A 20481-nucleotide genomic window follows, 5' to 3' on the forward strand; every position below is an offset into this window, starting at 1 on the left:
CCCGCCTCCTCCCTACACCAGCGGCTCGCCGGGGAGCACGAGGCGCCTTTCTGATTGGGTGCGGGGAGGGCGGGCCGGCTCCGCCTACCCGGCGGTCGGCGCGGCCTGCGGGACCGCTGAGCGGGAGGTTCCCGGGTCTCCCTCCCCGCGGGCGGCCGGGGGTTTCCCACCTTCTCCCGGCCCGTTTACTGTCCCGATGTCTGACCTCCCGGGGATCTGGAGGGGGCACCCTCCGCCCGCCCCCCGGGCTCCCGCGCGCTTCCTTTGCCAGCCCTTTCCTTTCTCGCGCGGTTCCCGGGGCCGCGGGGCCGATCCGCGGGGGAGGCGGCTGGCTTTCCCGTGACTCGCCCGTCCCTCCCACCTTCCCCGATGAGAGCCTTAGTCCCCGGTTCCTGGATTTTCTCCCGGAGAGGCAGGGATCCTATGGGACTTACTTCCAGGTGAGGGGGTGAAGCTCAGGAGAAGCAGAGAAACTTCTGGCCTTTGAGGGCGCTAAGCACTCTCCAGCCCCGGCTGGAACGGGAGCTTGGAGGAGGAAACCTCCGCAACACTGCCCTCGGTGCAGCGGTGAATCAAGGGAAAGAGATTCTGGAAAAACAGTGCTTCTCCCGGTTTTCACTCTAGCTGCTGAAGGTATTTTGGCAGCGATCTTTGACCACTGATGAGCCAAGGTCTCGCTGTGCGCGTGATGCAGAGGCCAAGACTGTTTTCTCGTTGCCTTCTCAGACAAATGAAGGAAAGAAACTGGTTTAGGAGGAAAGATGGCACCTTCCACTCTCCTGAAAAGAGATAACAAGAATCTGGAGAATTGCAAGTAGTAGGAACTTAGAGAAAACAGGCTTACACATAGAATCACAATTACCTTCCTACAAATAAAGCAGGAGCACTTTCCTCCCCTGCAGAGGAACAGCTTCCAGCTCCAGGCCTGTCTCCCACCCCCTGTCTGTCTGTCCTAAAGCCTTCTGTGAAGAATGGTTCACACCGTCCAGCACTGGAGGCCCCACATGGGCAGGACACCGCACAAGGGCACGGACTACGGAAGAAGCAGGGCCTGGAGCACCCTTTGGTCATTCCCAAAGCATTCACACAAATGAGAAGCAAAAATCTCACGAGACTCTCTTCTCTGACCTCCAACCTGCTAACCCACTAGAAGATTTACACAGGAGAGCGCAGTGTGTGGCAAGGCCTCCAACCGCAGCTCTGACCCCCATCCTATTGCCTGCAGCCCTCTCCATGAGGCCCACATGTAGTGGAGGTCAGGCCAAGGCTGCAGGCTGCTTTGGCACCCACATTGCCATGTGGTAAACCAGTCTTCCCAGTGCCCAGAGCAGACGAGTCGCTGACTTCGGGCAGCCTCCTCCAGCACTATCCACGCAGTGGGTTGGAGAAACAACCGGCCTGCCAGCCACTCACCCATTGCAATGAGAGGCTCAAGACCAGGGAATCCTCTGATGTAGGCTCCAGCTTGAGCCAGCACCAGCTAATTCGAGGCGAGAGTCCACTGACCTTATTCTACCACGTGTCCTGGTGAGGAAAAGCTCAGTTGGGCAGCCACTTTGTCCGCCGCATTATTCCTGGTGTGCGGCGGCACTGAGGCCGAGGTGTTCAATGTGCAGACAAGACTTCTGGTCTGGCCAAATGGACTGACACTTGAACAAAGGTCCTCGGTGTGAGGGGGACTCCTGCGTGAACAGCTCTTTCCCTGTATGCAGACAAGCCCTCTAAGGGACCTTCTGTCAGATGCTACAAGAGACACCCCAGTATAGTCAAGAAGATCTGAGGTACCCAGCAAGAGCTCAACCATGGCACAGGCCCCTTTGAGAAGAACAAAGAAAATGGGAGTCTTTGTATATGGCTCATCTTCCAACCTCAGGCATTTGCAAAACTAAAAGCAGCTGGGGTGTAACATTTTGTTCAGAGCATCATTACCAGGTATGAGAGTCCATCCCTGGAGATTCTGATTTAATAGTCCAGATATAGACCCCAGGGAGCTGGTGATGTTTTAAAGTTACTGAATGGGATTCTGTGGCAGAAAGGCCTCACTTTGAAAAACACTTGCCTAAGGGCACCTGGGTGGCTCAGTCAGTTAAGCACCTGCTTTCAGCTCAGGTCATGATCCTGAGGTCCCAGGATCAAGCCCCACATTGGGCTCCCCGCTCAGTAGGGAGTCTGCTTCTCCCTCTCCCTCTGCCCCTTCCCACACTGCTTGTGCTCCCTTTCTTATAAAATCTTTAAAAAAGAAAAATACTGGCCTAGAGCAGGCTTTTGCTTCTTTGGGTCATAAACATCTTTATACATTCTGTTCTTAGAGAGACACATAAATATTTTAAAATGTTTAGGAGTGTTGGGGTGCTTGGATGGCTCAGTCGGTTAAGCATCTGCCTTCGGCTCGGGTCATGATCTCAGGGTCCTGGGATGGAGCCCCACATCCCGTATCAAACTTCCTACCCAGTGCGGAGCCTGGTTCTCCCTCCTTCTCTGCCACCCAACCCTCCCCCTTGTGCTTTCTCTCAAATAAATAAAATCCTTTAAAAAAATGTTTAGGGGTCTTTAAAAGCTCAAATCAACACTTGCCCTTATTTTACATGGCTTAGACTAGTTAGGAATGGGTCATGTGGTCATGACTTTGACCTTTCAATCTGGCCATGTGGATGGGGCTCATTTGTTATGGTTCACACAAGCATTTCTTTTTTTTTTTTTTTTTTTTTTTTTTTTTGGCAGCAACAAGAGCTTTATGCAGAATCGTTTTTTGTTTTTTTGTTTTGTTTTGTTTTTTTCCAGACAAGCATTTCTCTTGATGCACCGAGGGAACAGTAGGAAAACCCTCTCCTGGCTTAAAGTGCTTTGGGGTCTTAGCCTTTAAAGACCTATGGTAGCAGAGAGAAAAGGGAGCCCCATCTCTGGTGGGGGTGTCCATGCCAGGAAATGAGCTGAGAATGGAGTGAGGCTGAGGCTTAAGCATTTCACTTAATTTCCCGATTAAGTGAGTTTCATGATGCATTTCATGATTTTGACACTCACAAGTCCATTAAAGGCAGAAAGACGGGTCACAAGGACAGGAAGCAGAGGAGCTCGGTCTGGTTTGGGGGCCCTAAGCCTTGAAAACTTCAAAGCACTTGGAGAAAAGTAGTAATTATGGTAACTTTAATTGGCGAGCTGAGGGCAGGATCCAGATAGGGCTTTGAATTCGACAGCTGGTGCTACAGGCTGGGCTTTCCCTGGGGAGTGCTGAGCGTGGGGCAAGGGAAGGGCACCCTGGCTTCTCTTTAGGGAGTTCAAAGCTGGCGCAAGGGTAGTTCCTGTTGCCAAGGTGCTTCTTTTCACTGCATGTCTCCCTTGTGACAAGATGGCACCTGAGCCAACCCTCCCAATAAATGTTAGGGTAAGCCGGGTCCTGGTGGGGTCAGGTTTGAAGATTAAATTGTTATCAATTCAGTTGGTCATTTGACCTGAACAGTGTCTTTTCCCCCCCAATTTTCTACCTCTTCCTTTAGAAGCTTCTCTGGGTTGACAAATTTGGTTTCTTCCTAGGGTAAGCCAGACAGGATATGGGGTACAGCTGGGTGAAGGCAGGTGCACACAGACCCGCAGAAGACATAAGCCCCTCCTTGAGGGGGTGAGGGAGGCAGGAACGAGTGTGCCTGTGGCTTGCTGCTTCGTCAGTGGGTCAGGGCTGGACTTTGACCACAGCGGAACTGGGTGCTGATGAATAATGGAGTCACAAGGGACCCGGCTTGGGAATACAGATGAGCCGTTCCCTTGGCTACTAAACCCAAGTGTTCCTGGCCTTGTCCCTCCTTGTTCACGAGGAGATATGTAAAAAGAGAAGAGGGAAGCTCTGCTTCTACTTGCCCTGGAACTCTCCTCTCGGGCTGGCTGCTCCCCTGCCTTGCTTTACTATGTGGCTGTTCTGTCATCTCAGAACTGGGCTTCACTGGCATTGGGTTCCTCTGTCCCTAGTCCAGGTTCATTGCTTGGGAGCCATCGTAGGGAGGGAGCAGATGCCTCCAGAACCCTGGCTGAGACACGGGCAAGGGACTCAGGAGTAGTGTGGCAAAGACCGCAGTAAACCAAGAACCCTGGAGTTTCACTCTGCATGTGACCTTGAACGAGTTGTTTGCCTTCCTCAGTCTCAGAGTCCTCAGATGCAAAAGGATAGAAAAGCTAAGATCTCCTCCAGTTCCAAAATGTGAGGAGTCCCTTCTGGCTGGGTGGAGGGAGGCTAAGGCCTGAGCGCTAGGGCTGTCCCAGGGAGGCCCAAGGAGGACTGGAGGGCGTACTGAGAGCCTTCGTCTTCAAAACTAGGAACTGCCCGTCAGCCCAGAGTCCTACCATGGTGTGGCAGAGACACCTCTCGGTTTGGCGCAAAACAAGAGCGCCCTGGGAGCCTCTCCCTGACTGGGCTGTCCTTTCCCAGCTACACGGTTCCCTCCTCGGGCAGTTACAAGGGCAAAATGAACTGATGGACAAGACTTTGTAAACCAGAGAACGTGATACAAGCAAACATCTGAAGTAAAGCCTGCTTCTCCTTCTCTCCAATGCTGTCCACCAGTCTGCAAACTCAAATGACTCCAGGAGCCCAACGGGTCAGGAAAACAAGGGGAAAATGGCCAGCGGAGAGGGCCTGCTGTACCAGGACAAGGACAAGCGGGGACGAGGGCCAGCTGACGCTGGCTGCAAGCCGGGAAGGCCAAGCAGCTGCCCGGTACCTCCTGCCAACTGTGCTTTTGTGGGAGCTCAGGTCAAGTTGCCAAATCCTTGGCTTTTTCCAAAGAGGCCAGAAACCTGAATTTTTGTGTGAAATATCCTTTTAAGTCTTAACCATGATCTGTAACATTTTTAAATGTTGGTTGGACCGAAAAGAGTTTGTGAAAGGTTGCTACAAGCCAGATTCGTGGCCATCAGTTTTTAACTCCGGCAGTAAGACAATGGATACAGCAAACGTCTCTTCTCCCTCAATCCTCTTAACGTGTCTAAGTGGGAAACCAGCTTTTCCTTCCCCACAGTGGAGGTCTTGTGCACGTGCTTAGCTCAGCCCTCACGGAACAGAGAGGTGTCTAGGGTCTGGGACCACAGGGAGCAAGGTGGCAGCTGATCAAGCTTGTGAAGGCCTAAGAGAAAAGGGTCCTCATTCCCCCGGTCCACCTTTTGCCTGGAATTCTGGGACCTCCTTAGAGCTGCCACAGAAGTTCAGGCCCCTGAGCCCAACCTGGGCCTCAGGCAATGTCTAGATCGTCACCCTTTGCCTGGACATCTTTGAGACCATCACCCACACTCCTGGAATATTTCTGGGTAGTGCTGGAAGCTCACAGGTGGGTCCAGGTCCTCTTGGCTGGAGGCCAGAGGCACAGGCAACACACTGGCACCCCGGCCCCTGTGTCCCCCGGCACCGGGCCTGTGGACCCACTGGTGCTTGGCCATGGCTGACTTCTGGCCGAAGCACCTGCCGCACTGGGGACAGGGGTAGGGGCGTTCACCGCTGTGGGTACGCCGATGGGCTGCCATTTCGGAGCTCTGCCGGAAACAGCGCCCACAGTCTGGGCACGGGTAGGGCTTCTCGCCTGTGTGCGTGCGAATGTGGCGCCGAAGGTCTGACGCATGTGCAAAGGCACGGCCACAGTCTGGGCAGGGGAAGGGAGTCTCGCCACTGTGGACCCGCTGGTGCTGGTAGAGGGCAGAGCTCTGGCTAAAGCAGCGGCCGCAGTCGGCACAGCAGTAGGGCTTCTCGCCCGTGTGGACCCGAAGGTGAGTGGTGAGGGCAGAGCGCTGGGTGAAGGCCCGGCCACAGTCCGGGCAGCAGTGGGGCCGCTCCCCGCGGTGGATGGCCCGGTGCTTGCTCAGAGAGGAGGCCTGGCTGAAGCCCTTGCCACAGTCCGGGCAGCGGAAGGGCTTTTCACCCGTGTGCGTATACTGGTGCTCCACCAGTGTAGAGCGCCAGGCAAAACTCTTCCCACACATGGAGCAGCCATGACGCTGGTCGGCTCTTGGGACAGGGGGGTGGGCACAGAGTCGGGGGCGACCCCGGCGAGGTGCCTTGGACGGCTGCTCCACGCTATAAGGGAGCCCAGCAGAAGAACTGTGCATTAGAGCCTTCAGTCCAGGAGGCCCGGCTTCCACAGAAAGGCTCTTCTCCAGGGCCTCAGTCCCTTCTCCTTGCCTTTTCTCTTCTTTGTTTCTGGAACCTGCTGGGAGGTAAGGGGAGAGCTCAGACCCTGGCTTACCCTGGTCCTTAAGGCCAAACCTCAAATGGTGACAGAAAGGCCTTCTAGACACAGCCACCTTCTGGACCCACTGCAGCCTCTGGGACTCGGCTGGGGACAGGCAGGGAAGCTCGGAGTGGCACCTTCTCCTGGGCTGCAGAGGACAGAAGAGACCTGGAGATGAAGGAAGGAGGGAAGAGGCACCATACCTTCTGCCTCTGAGCTGGGGAAATCGGAGCAGAGGGGACATCTCCGCCGGGTCACGGAGGATGAGTGGAGGTCTCAGGACACTCTGCGCAGCAGGAACAGTGGAGGAGAGGCAGGAAGGTGGCCAGCACTGACAAGTTCAAGGGAGGGGCTACAGTGCCAGGACAAACCGAGGAAGTAAACAGTGGAACCCAAGAGAAAGGAGGCGCCCACAAAACGACAACGGGACGAAGGGTCCGGAAACACAAGAGGTGGCAGAGCAGCTGGAGTGCAGGGGAGCTGCAGGAGGGGACGCCCCACAGAGCTTCCACAAGAGGAGAGCGGCGCAGACCGCTGGAGAGGCAGGTGCGCCAGGTCCTGCGCGCCAGCAGAGGCGGGGGCCACCCTCCCAGCCCCTTTCGGGGCCGAACCCTGCAGAGAGGCAGGGGCCGGCCAGGAAACCTCAGCAGGGAAAGCAACTCAGGGAAGAACAGGAGGCGCAGGGAGGGTGTTGGCCGAGGGCAGCTGGACGGCGCTGGCCCAGAGGCGGTCCCCGGGAACGCAGTCCCCAACACGTCACCTGCGTCCGCTGCTGGCGGACACGCTCCCGCCTCCGGATCCCGGGCCGCCGGGCCCCACAGGTCGGCCTCTTCCTCCACCCAGGAGATGAGAGCTGGCTTGGCGCCTCGGAAGCCTGGAGGAGGAGAACGCAAAGCCCACGCTGCCGGGAGGCCGCCCCCCGCGCCCCCGGATCCCGGGCCCTCGGGCCTCCCACGGCCGGCGCCCGCCCGGGAGGCTGGGCGGGGGAGGAGGCGGGGGCGGGGCCGGGGCGAGGGGGCGGGGCCTCACCGAGCGCGCCCAGGTGGCCGTAGGTCTCCCGCATCACGTCCCGGTACAGGGCCCTCTGCGCGGGCCGCAGGCAGCCCCACTCCTCCGGGGAGAAGTACACGGCCACGTCCGCGAAGCTCACGGCGCCGACCGGTTCCCACGCGGGGAGCGGGGTCCGCAGCGGCGACATGGCCGGGGCCGGGCCGGGGTCCGTGGGGCCGGGCCGGGGTCCGTGGACCCGCCGGGCCGAAGCCGCAGCAGCCGAGCCCCCGAGGGCCCCCCGGGAAAGACCGAGAGCCGCGGGCGCAGGGGCACAGAGCGGCGGCCGGGAATGGCGGCCACGCGGCGCGCGAACGACCAGCGACGCAGCCGAGCCCCGATGGCGCCTCCCCGGGGTCCCCAGGCTTTGTCCTCCGGCCCTCAGCCAAAATGGCCGCGACGGCGACCAGGGCGGGAGCGCGGCCTTGGGCCCCCCTTGGCCCGCGAGGGCCCGCACCGCCCGCCGCGCTGGGAGGTGCGGCCTCAGCCCCGCCGCGGCCCGGAGGCGGGACGCGCCGACCCCGCCCCTCCGCCCTCGGGAATTTCTCGCGACCGGTGGTCGCCGGGACCTTCCTAAGCGGGTTTCCGGCTCTGGGCCTGTCCTCGGGCGACAGCGCGCTTCTCCCAGTGCGGAGCGGAGCGGGGCGTGGAGAACCGCCTCTGCCGGAAGCTTCTTCGAGCCCGAGGTTCTGGGAGCTTCTGTCTCAGGAGATCGTGGGGGCGGCGGGGGCGGGGGGTAGGGGAAGGGCTGTAAAAAGAAAGACCCGCGTTCTGCAGGCTTCCTTCCTCCGCACGGGCCCTGCAGGAGGCCTCGCAAACATCTGTTTGCTTCTGGCTCAGGCCTGGCTCCCAAGCGCTGATCGCGGAGCCACCCCGCACCGCACCCCAGCGCCTCGCACTAGGCGGGGCTCCGCTGAGCTCATCATCTCCTCCTTCTCCCTGCCTGCTCCTCCCGGGGTCCTTACGAGCAAATGCCATCAACGCTCCCTACCCTTCCTACCTCCAACCTCCCTCTCTCACTCCACATTTATGATGGCGGTCTCTGTGTCCCCACATGCCTTCGTAAATACTCTACCTTTTTTCTTAAAAAATTTTTTTATTTATTTGACAGAGATCACAAGTAGGCAGAGAAGCGGGGGGGGGGGGGTAGCAGACTCCCTGCTGAGCAGGGAACCCATTGGGCTCCATCCCAGGACCCTGAGATCATGACCCGAGTGGAAGGCAGAGGCTTAACCCACTGAGCCATCCAGGTGCCCCATAAATACTCTACCTTAAGAAGACTTGATAATTTTCCTTTGGCTGCCCAAATCACTGCATTTCACATACCTCTTGGAAATGCACCTCCCCTCACCAGGTCTGGGGTCTAGTCTGGAGCTTCTCTCTGCTTGCCGCCTTCCAGAGGTCTTCCTGAGGCTTCTGCCTAACGCACTGTATCTGGTGGATGCTTCTCCCCCCACTACAGGAGCTGGGCAAGTAGAGGTGATCAAAGCAGAAAGGGGAAAAGGAAAAGACAAAAAGCCTGGGAAAAGGTAAGGAAGCAGATTTGCCCAGGGACTTGACTGAGCCCTAGTTACCCCTAGCCTCAGGTCCCTGAAGGACACAAGGAGAAAAACAAAACCACAAAACTTCAGTAAGAGTAATGGCATTTTATCATGTCAGTGCCCACCCTTCACGGTGATGCCTCTCACACACAGGCCCGGAAGAGGTCTGGTTGGTGCTGGAAACTCACAGGTGGGTCCGGACGCTCATGAGAAAGAGCCCAGGGCAGAGTTCACACCTGTGTGTCAGCCCTTGAGGTCCACGGCACCAGGCTGGCACTGGGGTCTACTGGTGGTCCTCTGCCTGAGGCACCTTCCACACTGTGGACAGGAATAAGACAGCTCACCTGTGTGAGTCAGCAGGTAGCATGAGAGGTACTAGCTGTGGCAGAAACAGGTGCCACACTAGGCACGGACAAAGGCTTGTCTCCAGAATGCACTGAGTCAGGTGAAAGGTCATGGCAGAGTGTGCCTGCTCTCGGGCAGGTGCTGTGTGAGTACAAGTCACTGAGGCTGGGTCTACAGTTGGGGCTTGGGAAAGGCCTGTCCACCTGGATGCTTTGACCCCAGGCTCAGACACTAAGCTAGTGTCCCTGGAGGCTCAGGACAACTCCCCAATAGACTCCTTCTGCTGGTTTCTTCCAAATACATCACTTTTTCTGAGTGGCCCTTTGAAACACAGGAGATTCAAAATTTAATTCTGGTCCAGTTCAGTCAAACTCAACTAAATGTTCAGGTGACAGAATCAACTTTCACAAGTGCAGATGGGTGCTTAGCCCCTGGAAGCACCCACCTAGATTGTGTTGACCAGTTGAGGGGGTCACAGGAAGTCAAGGACATTCCCACTTCAGGACCAACCCAAAGAGATACCCTCAACCAGAGGAACAGCTGTTACAAGGCACAACCACTTAGAGACAGAAAGGTGAACTGCTTCCAAAGTAAACTTTAATTCATACACTGCCACTGACCTAGAGATTGGATAATCTGTGAGGTGTGACCTGACCTTGGGAATCCTGGATGCCTCAGTCAATTAGTGAAAAGGAGAAGGCCAAGATTCTAGTCTCCAGTGGGTATCATAAATTCAAGGCAGCAGAACACAGTAAGGGACATACAGATGGTCTTTCTTTTTCTTTTGTTCTTTTCTCTCTCTTTTTTAAAGATTTTACTTATTTATTTGACAGACAGAGATCACAAGTAGGCAGAGATGCAGGCAGAGAGAGGAAGGGAAGCAGGCACCCTGCAGAGCAGAGAGATGCGGGGCTTGATCCCAGGACCCTGAGATCATGAATGAGCCGAAGGCAGAGGTTTTAGCCCACTGAACCACCCAAGTGCCCCTCTCTTTCTTTCTTAAGATTTTGTTTAGGGGCGCCTGGGTGGCTCAGTGGGTTAAGCCGCTGCCTTCAGCTCAGGTCATAATCTCAGGGTCCTGGGATCGAGTCCCGCATCGGGCTCTCTGCTCAGCAGGGAGCCTGTTTCCTCCTCTCTCTCTGCCTACTTGTAATCTCTCTCTGTCGAATAAATAAATAAAATCTTTTTAAAAAAAAGATTTTATTTGTTTATGTGAGAGAGAGAGAGAGAGCGAGCGCATGAGCGGAGGGTGAGAGGAGAAGCAGATGGAGAGAGAGAACCAGACTCTCCCCCGCTCTAAGCAGGGAGCCCAATGCGGGGCTCAATCCCAGGACCTGGAGATCATGACCCAAACCAAAGGGAGACGCTTAAGTAGCTGAGCCACCCAGGCACCCCTACATGGTATTTCTTGTTCAATAAAACATCTTCCCTTCCAGCTGGACCTGGAGCATAACCCCCAGTTCTCATCTTTCTTACTCTCAGACATCCACCTGGGGATCCTGAGCATCTACACTCCACAGCTGGGCCACCTGCTCTGCCAGGAGATGAGGGCTGGTTTGGGGTCTGGGAATCCTGGAGAAGAACCCTCATCACTCCAGAAACAATTCATTCATCTAATGACAACATATTGGGCATCGTTTGTGTGGCAGGCTTTGTTCCAGGCGTTCTCGGTGCTGGGAGGCATGGGTGAACCAAGATAATGTCCCTTCTCTAAGTTTACACTAATGGAGAGAGATGCCGCCTAAGAGCTGTGGGGACAAAGGTAAGAGAGCTTCGGGCAGTTAGAGAGCTAGACAAGGAGCTGCAGTTGAGACCTCCTGCTTGGGGCAGAAGGGCTCCAAGACCCCATTTGAAAGGGTACTGAAAGATGTTAGCTTATGCTCCTTAAGCCAGGCGTGTGTCCAAAGCCCCCAAAGGTTCCTTGCAGCTAGAGCCAACGGAATCATTAGGCTGTAGGGAGAGGCTGGGCTTGGACTGGAGGTTAGCAAGCCACGCACGGGCCTTCACACTGCGGTCCCGGGGAACCACCAAGAGCCAGAGCCGCTCACTCGTGGATTTCGGTTGGGCCGATGTGGCGGGGGTCACGGGAAACGGAAGCCCTCCGAGAGGCGGAGTGGGGCCCGGCCCGGCACTCAGGCCTCCGCATCCCGTCCGACCCTCTCGGTTTTCAGCGACCCGCACGGCCGGACCTCAGCGAGCGCCCCCGGGGGGCTCCGGTCGGCCGCAGCACGTCTAGGCACGCCGGCCTCCGCGCGCGCCGGAGACACCCGTTCCTCGGGAAGGGAATCCGCGGCCGCCTCCCCGAAGCTCACGGCCCCGGGCATTCCCCCTCCTCCCTCCCGCCCGGCCTCCGCGCACGAAGCCGGGAGCGAGGCCAGGGACCCCCACGCTGGGGACCCAGGATCCGGCCTCCGGCGAGCGGGGCGACCGGAAGTAACCGCGGCTGTGGCCGCTCTAGGACAGCTAGAAGCGGTCGGTTCCGCGAGCTCGGTGGTCCCGCGACGGACAAAACGAAGGCGCCCTCAGAAAAGAAGGCGGCATTCCAGTTTTTCAGTTTTAGAGAAGCATTTAGCCGAGTCCCTGGGGGCCTGGCATTGATGACCTGGTTGGTGACGCTCTCGGGCGATCTTCCGCTCCGCAAGCCCCTCGGGGGCGCCACGTGCCCACAGTTAAGATGGCCGCGGCCGCTTCGGCGTCTCGGCCCCGGCGCTCCGGGGAGACGGGAGGCGGCTCCGGAGTGTGACGGCCGCCGGCGGCTGGAGGTCCGAACGGGGGGACAAGGGGCCAGGATTCAGGGGCCTCGACCTGGCGACTCTCTCCCAGTCCCCTTCAGAAAGCCCATTTAGTGACCTGGTCTCTTTGGCTCGTTCGTGTCTCCACTCTTCCGTCGCGATATTCTGGGGCGCCCCCACGCCCTCCGTCCACACACAGCCTATTTCCACACGTTCGCTCCCTCGCCCAGGACACTGGGCCGCAGGCCTCGGAAGGCCTCGGACTTGGGCTGTGACCGAAGAGGAAACGGCCGTCGGGCGGCTGCCCAGGCCGGGCGGCGCGTCGGTTCCGGAGCGGCTGGACGCCCCGTGGGAGCCTTTCCGCCGCCGCGCACCGCCTGCCCCAGGCCTGTTCCAGGAGAGCAACCGCCGGCTTCGCGCTGAGCCGCGTCCCCCGCGGAAGGGACGGTGGTGGGGACGTAGAGGCGTGACCCGGCCCATTCGCTGCCACACCCGACGGTGCCCCGCGAGCGCTCTCCCCGGGCCGGCCGCGCAGGGCGGCGGTGGGCTCCGCGCTCGGGCGCAGACGTCGGTCCGGGGCGTTCCGCGCACTCGATCGCTGCGTGGAGCCGTCGGAAGCGCTCGCGCCCGTGCCCTCCCCGAGCCGCCCGTCCCTCGGCCAGAAACCGGGGCTCAGAGGGGTGACCTTGCCCAGGCCCCCCAGCTCGCAAGCCAGGATTCAGACCCAGCCAGGCTGACTCCAGAACCCCGCGCTGTCGTGCCTCGAATAACTCAAGGCACAGGCTCCGCAGCCACAGAGCGAGGCCCCCAGGACGCAGTCGAAATGCGGAGTGGCCTGCGGGCAGCGGCCTGGGGGGTCAGGAGCGCGGCTCGGCCGCCTCTGCAACTCCATGCCGTTATGTACGTGCACAGAGGGGAAACCTGAAATGATGGGCTGTGCTGAGTATTGACAGTAAGTAAAGGGGTTGTATGTAAGGGTCGTGTCAGGGCAAAAAAAAAAAAAAAAAAAAAAAGTCATTCGGGTGTTGAGGCGGTTTGTGAAATTGCCCCGGGGCGGGTGGCGCCCGGCTGCACTGAAGGTGCCCGGCTGCGGCTCTCACCCGCGGTTCCTCTCGCTCCGACCCTTGCTGTGACCCCAGGGTCGCCCGGCTGGTCTCCGGGCCTCCTGCTCTTGGCCTTCCCAGCCGGCAGCGCCGCAGCCTGGCCCAGGGAAAAGAGCAAGAATCCGGGGACTCGCGCTGTGCGATCTTAGGTAAGGTCCCCCCGTCTGGGGCCGCAGCCCTTCGCAGAGCGGGCTCTGGGCGGCAGCACTTCCCTGAACGTCCGCGGAAAGGACGGAGCCTTCTTCCCCATGGCCCCCGACGCTCTCCTCAGCCAAGAAACCTGTTCCACCCCCAGCTTCCTAAACCTGCTTCAGCCTTTGAACCCCGCAGCCCCCGGAGCCCCCTTCCGGTTCCGCAGTGCCGCGGCCCTCCCTGTCCTCGCCTCGCCACCCCGGGTCACCCCAGGAACGGGCCCTCCCTCCGCCTCCTCACTCAGCCGAAACTCTTAGCACCATTCCTGGCTTACGTGATGCTCTCAGCCCCCACGTCCTGTCCTGTCCCCTCCGCTCCCGGTGTCCCCCTCCGACCTGCTGCGACTCCCCATCTCCGTTCTGCTTGCCCCACTGCAGTCCATTCCCAGAGTGGCCAGAGTGGGTTTGCAAGCCACATTACCCGTGAGGTCCCTAGAAGAGTCGGACTCGGAGGGAGAGAAAATGGAATGGTGGGGGGGGGGGGACGGGTGGGGACATAGTGTTTAAGGGGTACAGGTTTCAGCTGGGGAAGATGGAAACGTTCTAGAGGGGCTGCTGGTGATGGGCGCGTGCTCGCATTGTACTTAATGCCACTAAACTCTATACTTAATAGTTGAGGGGCGCCTGGGTGGCTAAGTCATTGAGCATCTGCCTTCCGCTCGGGTCATGATCCCAGGGTCCTGGGATCGAGCCCCACATCAGGCTCCCTCCTTGGTGAGAAGGCTGCTTCTCCCTCTGCCACTCTCTCTGCTTGTATTTCCTCTCTCACTGTCTGTCTCTCTGTCAAGTAAAGAAAATCTTAAAAAATAAAATATTGGGGGGCACCTGGGTGGCTCAGTGGGTTAAAGCCTCTGCCTTTGGCTCAGGTCATGATCCCGGGGTCCTGGGATCAAGCCCTGCATCGGGCTCTGCTCAGCGGGGAGCCTGCTTCTCCCTCTCTCTCTGCCTGCCTCTCTGCCTGCCTGTGATCTCTGTCTGTCAGATAAATAAAATCTTAAAAAAAAAAAAATATATATATATATATATATTTTTTTTTTAGGGGCACCTGGGTGGCTCAGTAGGTTAAAACCTCTGCCTTCGGCTCAGTTCATGGTCTCAGGGTCCTGGAATCGAGTCCTGCATCGGGCTCTCTGCTCAGCAGTGAGCCTGCTTCCCCCCTTCTCCCTCTGCCTGCTTGTGATCTCTGCCTGTCAAATAAATAAAATCTTTTTTTTAAAAAACCATATATATATATATATAATGGCAAATTTTGCTGTATTTTACCACAAGGCAAAAACAAACACAACCCAGTGGTTTTCCAATATGTTTAGAATCAAATCTAGATTTGGCACCATGGCAAACCAGAGTTCTATAACCCACTGCCTTTCCCCTCCGAGGTCATCTGTGATTCTTCTCCACTCAGTTCCTCAATGCAGTCACCAGGGTCCTTTCTGCACCTCACCCAAACTCGTCCCTACCTCAGGGCAGGGCACCTGCTACTTCCTCTGTTTGGGAACATTCCCCAGCCCCCCTACCCTAACTCCCAGCCTCTGAAATCCTGCACTGCCCCACTCCCACAACCCGCCACCTGACCTGTTTCCCCTTGGGTCCTTCTCCTCATTGGGGTCTCAGTTCAGTTGCACACCAAGACCAGCCTAAGTACCCGTCTGCAACAGATGCTTGAAGACATCCTCTGTACCTTTGTAGTACTCATCATTTACAGTTATAATAACTTGTCTCCTGTACTGGCTTATCACTTTTCTGTCTTACCTTTTTTGTATTTTATTTATGTATTTGAGAAAGAGAGAGCGGGAGCAGCAGGCAGAGGGAGAAGCAGGCTCCCCACTGGGCAGGGAGCCCCACAGGGGGCTCGATCCCAGGAGCCTGGGATCATGACCCGAACCAAAGGCAGACGTTTAGCGGACTGACCCAGCCAGGGGCCCCACTTGCCTGTCTTACTCACATGCTGGCTCATCACTAGTTTTACCCCACCCTTCTCGAACGTAAGCTCCACACAGTTCATTTTGTTCTCCACGCTGTATCTCGGCACACAGAATAGTGCCTGGTACACAGCAGATGCTTAGAATGTATTTGTTAAATGGATAAACAAGAAAAGAAAAGAAAAAAGAAAAGAAAAGAAAAGAAAAGAGAAAAGAAAAGAAGAAAAGAAAAGAAAGCCCTCACTGGGCCGAGTGCCGACCTGGCTGCTCCGGCCCCACACACGGTGCCAGGTCCCTCTCCCCGGGCTGCCTCTCCGCTGCAGCCCCACCTTCTCTTCGCCTCAGCCCTCTCCAGTACTGGTCATCCCTTGTCCTCCACACTGTCCCACTCCTGCCTGACGGCCCCTCGCCAGGCCCTCAGGATCCCTTGCTCCAGCTCTTCATACTCGACCCCCCTGGAATGTACTTGTTCACGGCTCCGACCGCGAGTCACTAAGTCGGGCCGATTCTCTGGCAGAGCCTCTCCTGAGTATCTTCCTCCCCAGCCCCCAGGTCAGCAAACAAAGGCAGCTGCAAGAAAAATCTTGCTTTTTAGCCTGGTCCCAGCTCCTGCTCACCTCTAGCTGGTAGCCGATGCCCAACAGATCTCAAGTCTAGTCTCCTGCGTGGGTCACATCTTCCGACAGAGCTGGTCAAATACCCCTGCTCCTGTTAGAGACCTGTCTATGGCTCCTCAGTGCCTACCCGGCAAACCTCAAGCCCTCCTGCAGGGATCTGTGGCCTTCCCAGATTGCTGTGTGTGTCTTCTAGGACCCTTTACCTAGTTGTCACTCAGGTGGAACTGCTGACCATTCCCTAGACACGGTTGAAATCTTCCCCATCCTTCAAGGCCAGTTTGAACCTCCTCCTCCAGGGAACCTCCCGGGTCTCCTCTTTGCCTTCCTCCCATACTGTTTCGGAGTAACAGTAACCAGCGTTTACTGAACACTAACATGCGAGGCCTTCTTCTGTATTATCTCATTTAATCCGTACATCACTCCTAGGAGGTAGGTGCTGTTATTATGCAGGTTTCACAGATGAAGAAACTAAGGCACAGAGAGGTGGGGCAAGCACCGACTCTGCACTGTGCCCATCTTCATCCTTTCTATGAAGCAAGGCTCCCTGTGCCTGAAAATCTACCCCCACAACAATTCCTACTCCGCTATTCCCTCTGTTTCTACTAGACTTCCTAGTCATGATATGGGAAGCACAACCATCTCCTCTCCAAGCCACATTTCCTGGTGGATCAGCAGCCAGGATGGGTTAGGTGGTCCCTCTGGACCTCTTCCAACCTAGTCTCGATCACCATGGAACAGGGGACCCAAGTCCCAGTGTCACTGGAGCCCAGCACGAAACCCACAGGAGCGTCACATCGTGTTTGCTGAGTGAATGAGTGAATGAGTGGATGGGACCTGCCTGCCCCAGCCTGGAACTCCCGTACCACCTGGCCATCTCCCCCACAGCAGCCACACAGTCTGCGGCCCCTGAATGTTGACAGCACTTTCTAAGTGCAAGGTCACTGGCCTTGGTGGGACTCTCCATCTCCTGCTAAGACTCCCCCGGGAAGGCAGGACTAGGCCCCTGCCCAGACCCCAGTTTCCACCTCACCCTCACCAGAGCCCCTGCTCTGTTTCCTGCCGAGATGTAACTGCCGTAGAAAGTGGTAGATAACTAGGCACCGTGTCAGCTTTGTCCAGCTTTGCTGCATTATAGTCATGATGCTTTGAGAAAATCCCTCAGAGCCTCAGTTTACTCATCTGCAAAATATGGCTTTGATGTCCACGCCCTGTCTCCTTAGCAGGCTTCTTTCCATTTTCTGAAGCATAAAATGTCAACGACAGTTCACTCTTTCAACAAATGTTTATTGCACATTTACTGTGTCCTACATATTATCTTGTTAAAGTTCCAGCCTTCACAGTAACCCCTTGAGGTAGCTATTTTTAATCTTTATTTTACAGATGAGGGAGCGGAGGCTCAGGGACAGCATGTGACTTGCCGGCTGTGCCTGGGGACAAGCTGCGGAGACTAGATCTGGGCATCGGTGCTCTTTTTCACCCACGTCACTTCCCAGGCTCACTGCTGTGGGGCTGGACCACCCCTGGGTCCTGGGGCCCCTCCCCAGGCCTTAGTCCCCTCCGCCTTTGCCTCTGATGTAGAGCAGCAGCAAGGGGTGAGTTTCTGAGGCAACGGTAAAGCCTGAGATTAACACTTTGAGAAAGGTCCAGCATCTCACTCTACTCTTTGTTTTTGTTTTTTTTTTTTTTTAGAAATACTGGGGCAAGTAGGGTCAAGTTTAATCTATTTGTATCTTTACAGGCACTTTTTTTTTTTTTTACAAGTTTTGAAACTTGAGGGATCCTTGAGGGAAGCCCAAGGGATGAATTTCGGTTCCCAAACCCCTGCCACGGGAGCCCCCCTCCGGGCTCAGGCAGTCCAGTTGGTTCAGGCTCAACTCCAGCCTGCGCGAGGGGCTCACCCGCACTCCTCAAAGATGTCTGGGTAGTGTCGGAACAGCACAGGTGGGTCCCGGTCACCCCTCACCGGAGCCCGAGGCACAGCCCGGATGCCAGGCCTCCGGCCCCGCCGCCCCCCAGAGCAGGAGCGGTGGATCCACTGGTGCGCCTCCACCGCGAACTTCCTCTTGAAGCGCATGCCGCACTCGGGGCAGGGGAAGGGCCGCTCGCCGGAGTGCATGCGCCGGTGGCTGACCAGCAGGGACGGGTAGGTGAAGCGGCGGCCGCAGTCCGCACACACGTGCCGCCGCTGGCTGTCCTGAGTGTCCACGCTGGCCGCCGGGGCTGAGGACTGCACGCCTGTGTTCTGGTGCCAGGCGGCACTGGTGGCCGGCTGTGCTCTGCGCGAAGCTTTTCTGACGGTCCAGTCGGGGTTGTGCTTAACCAGCTCTTCCGAAGGCTCCTTGCCGGGGGGCTTTCTGGGTCCCTTGGCTCCCGGCCCTTCTTCCCGTGCGGCTTTCTTCTTGTTTGGGGCGTCTCCTGGGAAATGGAAAGTAAGAGATATTTTATCTTATTTTTTAAAGATTTTACTTATTTATTTGACAGAGCGAGAGCACAAGTGAGGGGAGCAGCAGGCTCCCTGCCGAGCAGAGAGACTGATGTGGGACTGGATCCCAGGACCCTGGGATCATGACCTGAGCCAAGGGCAGCTCAGCTGACTGAGCCACCCAGGCGCCCCAAGATACATTTCATTCATTTCTTTTTTAAGATTTTATTTATTTATGACAGAGAGAGCGAGAGAGGGAACACAAGCATGGGGGAACTGGAGAGGGCGAAGGAGGCTCCCTGTGAGCCTGATACAGGGTGGATCCCGGGGACTGGGGGGGACTGGGGGGGACTGGGATCATGACTTGAGCCGAAGGCAGATGCTTCAGGACTGAGCCACGCAGGTGCCCCCCACCCCCAAGATACATTTTAAAACACATTTGCTTACATCCTCTCAGGTTATAGGGTTCTTATAGTTAGGGAAGCAGCAGCAAAGTCCTCCCCAGCGACTGACACACAGCCTTTGAAGGATGATCAACAAATTTCCCATCTCCTAAGAGTGACTTATCCGGGTCTTGCCTCTCATGTTTCAAATGGGAATCAATGGTTTCTTTACTTCACAGGGTTGTTGGGAGGATTAAATCAGGAGAAGCATGTTAGGCATTTAGTAAATGCTCAATAAAACAATAGCTATTACTATTGTGTTTGCTCGATTTTTTATAGGATAAAACTTGTACAGATGAGGAAGCATCTTGGCTCAAGGTCACTCTGCTAAGGGGTGGGAGGGGAGATGGTGAGGTTGTTGCCGTTGTTGGGCATTTTCCCTTGTCCCCCCTCTGGTCCCACTTTGCCTTGCTTGAGGAATGTGAAAGGCAGACCTGAAGCCCCGTGCATTCCTAGGTTTTCATTGTGCCTGAAAGGGGAGAATGAGCGGTGTTTTCTCCAAGAGGGCCCTAGAAACCGGAGTCTGGGACTTGGGGTCCTGACTCGCCCACTCTGGTCCTAAAATGAGGACCATCCCGAGTTCTGAAACCTTGCACCAGGTCTGCCTTCTCTCTCCTTTAGTATCCAGCATGGGCCGGGGGCAGAGGGTCTTGAATTCCTTCAGGGCTGCTGGAAGTGGGCATCTAAAGGAAAACTTCGTGGGGCAGGAAGCCCTGGAGCGCCAAGTGGGGGAGACTTGGGACAATCCCTCACCTCTCCGAGCTCCTCCCAGGCTCTCCCCCTCCTCAGGATCCTGGGCGGCGGGGCTCCAAGCCTCACTCTCCTGTTCCATCCAAGAGATGAGGGCTGGTTTGGGGCCTGGGAATCCTGGGAGAGAACAGGGATCACAGTGGGGCTTGAGAGGCTGTCCTGGGCCGATGGCACCCCCTGCCAGGGTAAGGACACCTCCTCAGAACTTGGGCTCAGCGCGGCCAGGGTCTGCAGTGCTCCTGCCTGAAGGAAGCGGCTGCTGGGTGGAAGCGCTCCCTAACCTGAAGCCCTGGGAGCGAGGCGGCTGGTGCTGTTGGCGGGACGGTGTGGGACGAGGGCGCACAGTCCTCTCGGTCCTCGCGTCATCTCCCCTGTGAGCCCAGTGAAGGAGGAGGGGGGCTCTGACCCGGGGCCTCACCGAGCGCGCCCAGGTGGCCGTAGGTCTCCCGCATCACGTCCCGGTACAGGGCCCTCTGCGCGGGCCGCAGGCAGCCCCACTCCTCCGGGGAGAAGTACACGGCCACGTCCGCGAAGCTCACGGCCCCGGGCTCCTTGCACCCAGGCCCGGGCTCCCCCGGTATCAGCGCCAGAAGCGGGGCTGGGGGCGGCGCCATGGGGCCTCCCGGCCCCGCGCCGTGGCCGTCCCGTCCCCGAGGCCACCGCCTCCCCGCGCGCGGCCTCCGCTCTCGTCGTCCGCAGGGAGGGCTCCGGAGGTCGGGCCCCGCCCAGCCTCGGCGTCCGAACGCCGTCGAGCGCCCCGAGGTAGCTGGTCGCTAGGGATTCGGGGGTTGGGGAGGGGACAAACAAAATCCCTCGGTGTTTATTCACTGCATGGCCCCCTGGACTTGGCCCGGTTTGGGGACCCGGAAGGTGTCTTCCGAAAATATGGCGACATCCTGGCTTCAGCTGTCAGTGGATGCTCTGAAGGGCGCCATTCCGGGATCACACCAAACATGGCGCCTGCCCGGCTTCTCTAGCCTCCGCGGCCGCTTGCCCTCAACTGCAATGGCCGCTGCAGGTGGGGCTTTTAGGGGAGGCGGGGACGGAACACAGAGGCGTGGCCTGGGGGGCGGGACGTTCCTGCCTTCAAGAAAGATGGACGAGCCGCGGCTTCCAGTACCGCTCTTCGCGGGCGCGGCCCGGCGGCCGGTGATTGGCCCGCAGA

At 57.5% G+C, this 20481-nt stretch overlaps 3 protein-coding genes across 5 annotated transcripts; 1 reads left to right on the top strand and 2 right to left on the bottom strand.

The window, feature by feature from the left end:
- Window positions 1–3127: 3127 nt before the first annotated feature.
- Window positions 3128–8137, bottom strand: ZNF764 (zinc finger protein 764). Its single transcript, XM_082751371.1, has 3 exons — window positions 7236–8137; window positions 6967–7080; window positions 3128–6182 (listed from the first exon to the last, which is right to left on the bottom strand). The coding sequence occupies exons 1-3, from the start codon at window positions 7402–7404 to the stop codon at window positions 5266–5268; spliced, it is 1200 nt and encodes a 399-aa protein (XP_082607497.1). The 5' UTR covers window positions 7405–8137; the 3' UTR covers window positions 3128–5265.
- A 3071-nt stretch (window positions 8138–11208) lies between these two features.
- On the top strand, window positions 11209–18818 carry LOC309858668 (uncharacterized protein; the record flags this gene model as incomplete). Its single annotated transcript, XM_082751375.1, has 3 exons — window positions 11209–11572; window positions 11814–12823; window positions 17082–18818. 2 exons carry the CDS (start codon window positions 11209–11211, stop codon window positions 12794–12796), a joined length of 1347 nt encoding a protein of 448 aa, XP_082607501.1. The 3' UTR covers window positions 12797–12823; window positions 17082–18818.
- On the bottom strand, window positions 16965–20475 carry LOC309858667 (zinc finger protein 688-like). Of its 3 annotated transcripts, none has more exons than XM_082751373.1 (3): window positions 19598–20475; window positions 19320–19433; window positions 16965–18116 (listed from the first exon to the last, which is right to left on the bottom strand). In XM_082751373.1, the coding sequence occupies exons 1-3, from the start codon at window positions 19680–19682 to the stop codon at window positions 17596–17598; spliced, it is 720 nt and encodes a 239-aa protein (XP_082607499.1). In that variant the 5' UTR covers window positions 19683–20475; the 3' UTR covers window positions 16965–17595. The 3 variants fall into 3 exon arrangements, with proteins under 3 accessions (XP_082607499.1, XP_082607498.1, XP_082607500.1); XM_082751372.1 differs by having other exon boundaries at window positions 19735–20472; XM_082751374.1 differs by lacking the exon at window positions 19320–19433 and having other exon boundaries at window positions 19735–20474.
- Window positions 20476–20481: the final 6 nt, after the last annotated feature.

The sequence above is a fragment of the Mustela nivalis genome, assembly GCF_964662115.1.
Source record: "Mustela nivalis genome assembly, contig: HAP1_SCAFFOLD_3136, whole genome shotgun sequence".
Taxonomy (NCBI): Eukaryota; Metazoa; Chordata; class Mammalia; order Carnivora; family Mustelidae; genus Mustela; species Mustela nivalis.

Bases quoted from the DNA above. Each gene is read 5' to 3' on its own strand.
- ZNF764 (XM_082751371.1), bottom strand. From the start codon at position 7,404: ATGTCGCCGCTGCGGACCCCGCTCCCCGCGTGGGAACCGGTCGGCGCC. The intron at 7,081-7,235 runs GTGAGGCCCCGC...CTCCTCCTCCAG, and splicing joins CGGCCACCTGGGCGCGCTCG to GCTTCCGAGGCGCCAAGCCA. The intron at 6,183-6,966 runs GTGACGTGTTGG...ACCTCCCAGCAG, and splicing joins TCCGCCAGCAGCGGACGCAG to GTTCCAGAAACAAAGAAGAG.
- LOC309858667 (XM_082751372.1), bottom strand. From the start codon at position 19,930: ATGGCGCCGCCCCCAGCCCCGCTTCTGGCGCTGATACCGGGGGAGCCC. The intron at 19,434-19,734 runs GTGAGGCCCCGG...GTTCTCTCCCAG, and splicing joins CGGCCACCTGGGCGCGCTCG to GATTCCCAGGCCCCAAACCA. The intron at 18,117-19,319 runs GTGAGGGATTGT...TCCATTTCCCAG, and splicing joins CCTGGGAGGAGCTCGGAGAG to GAGACGCCCCAAACAAGAAG.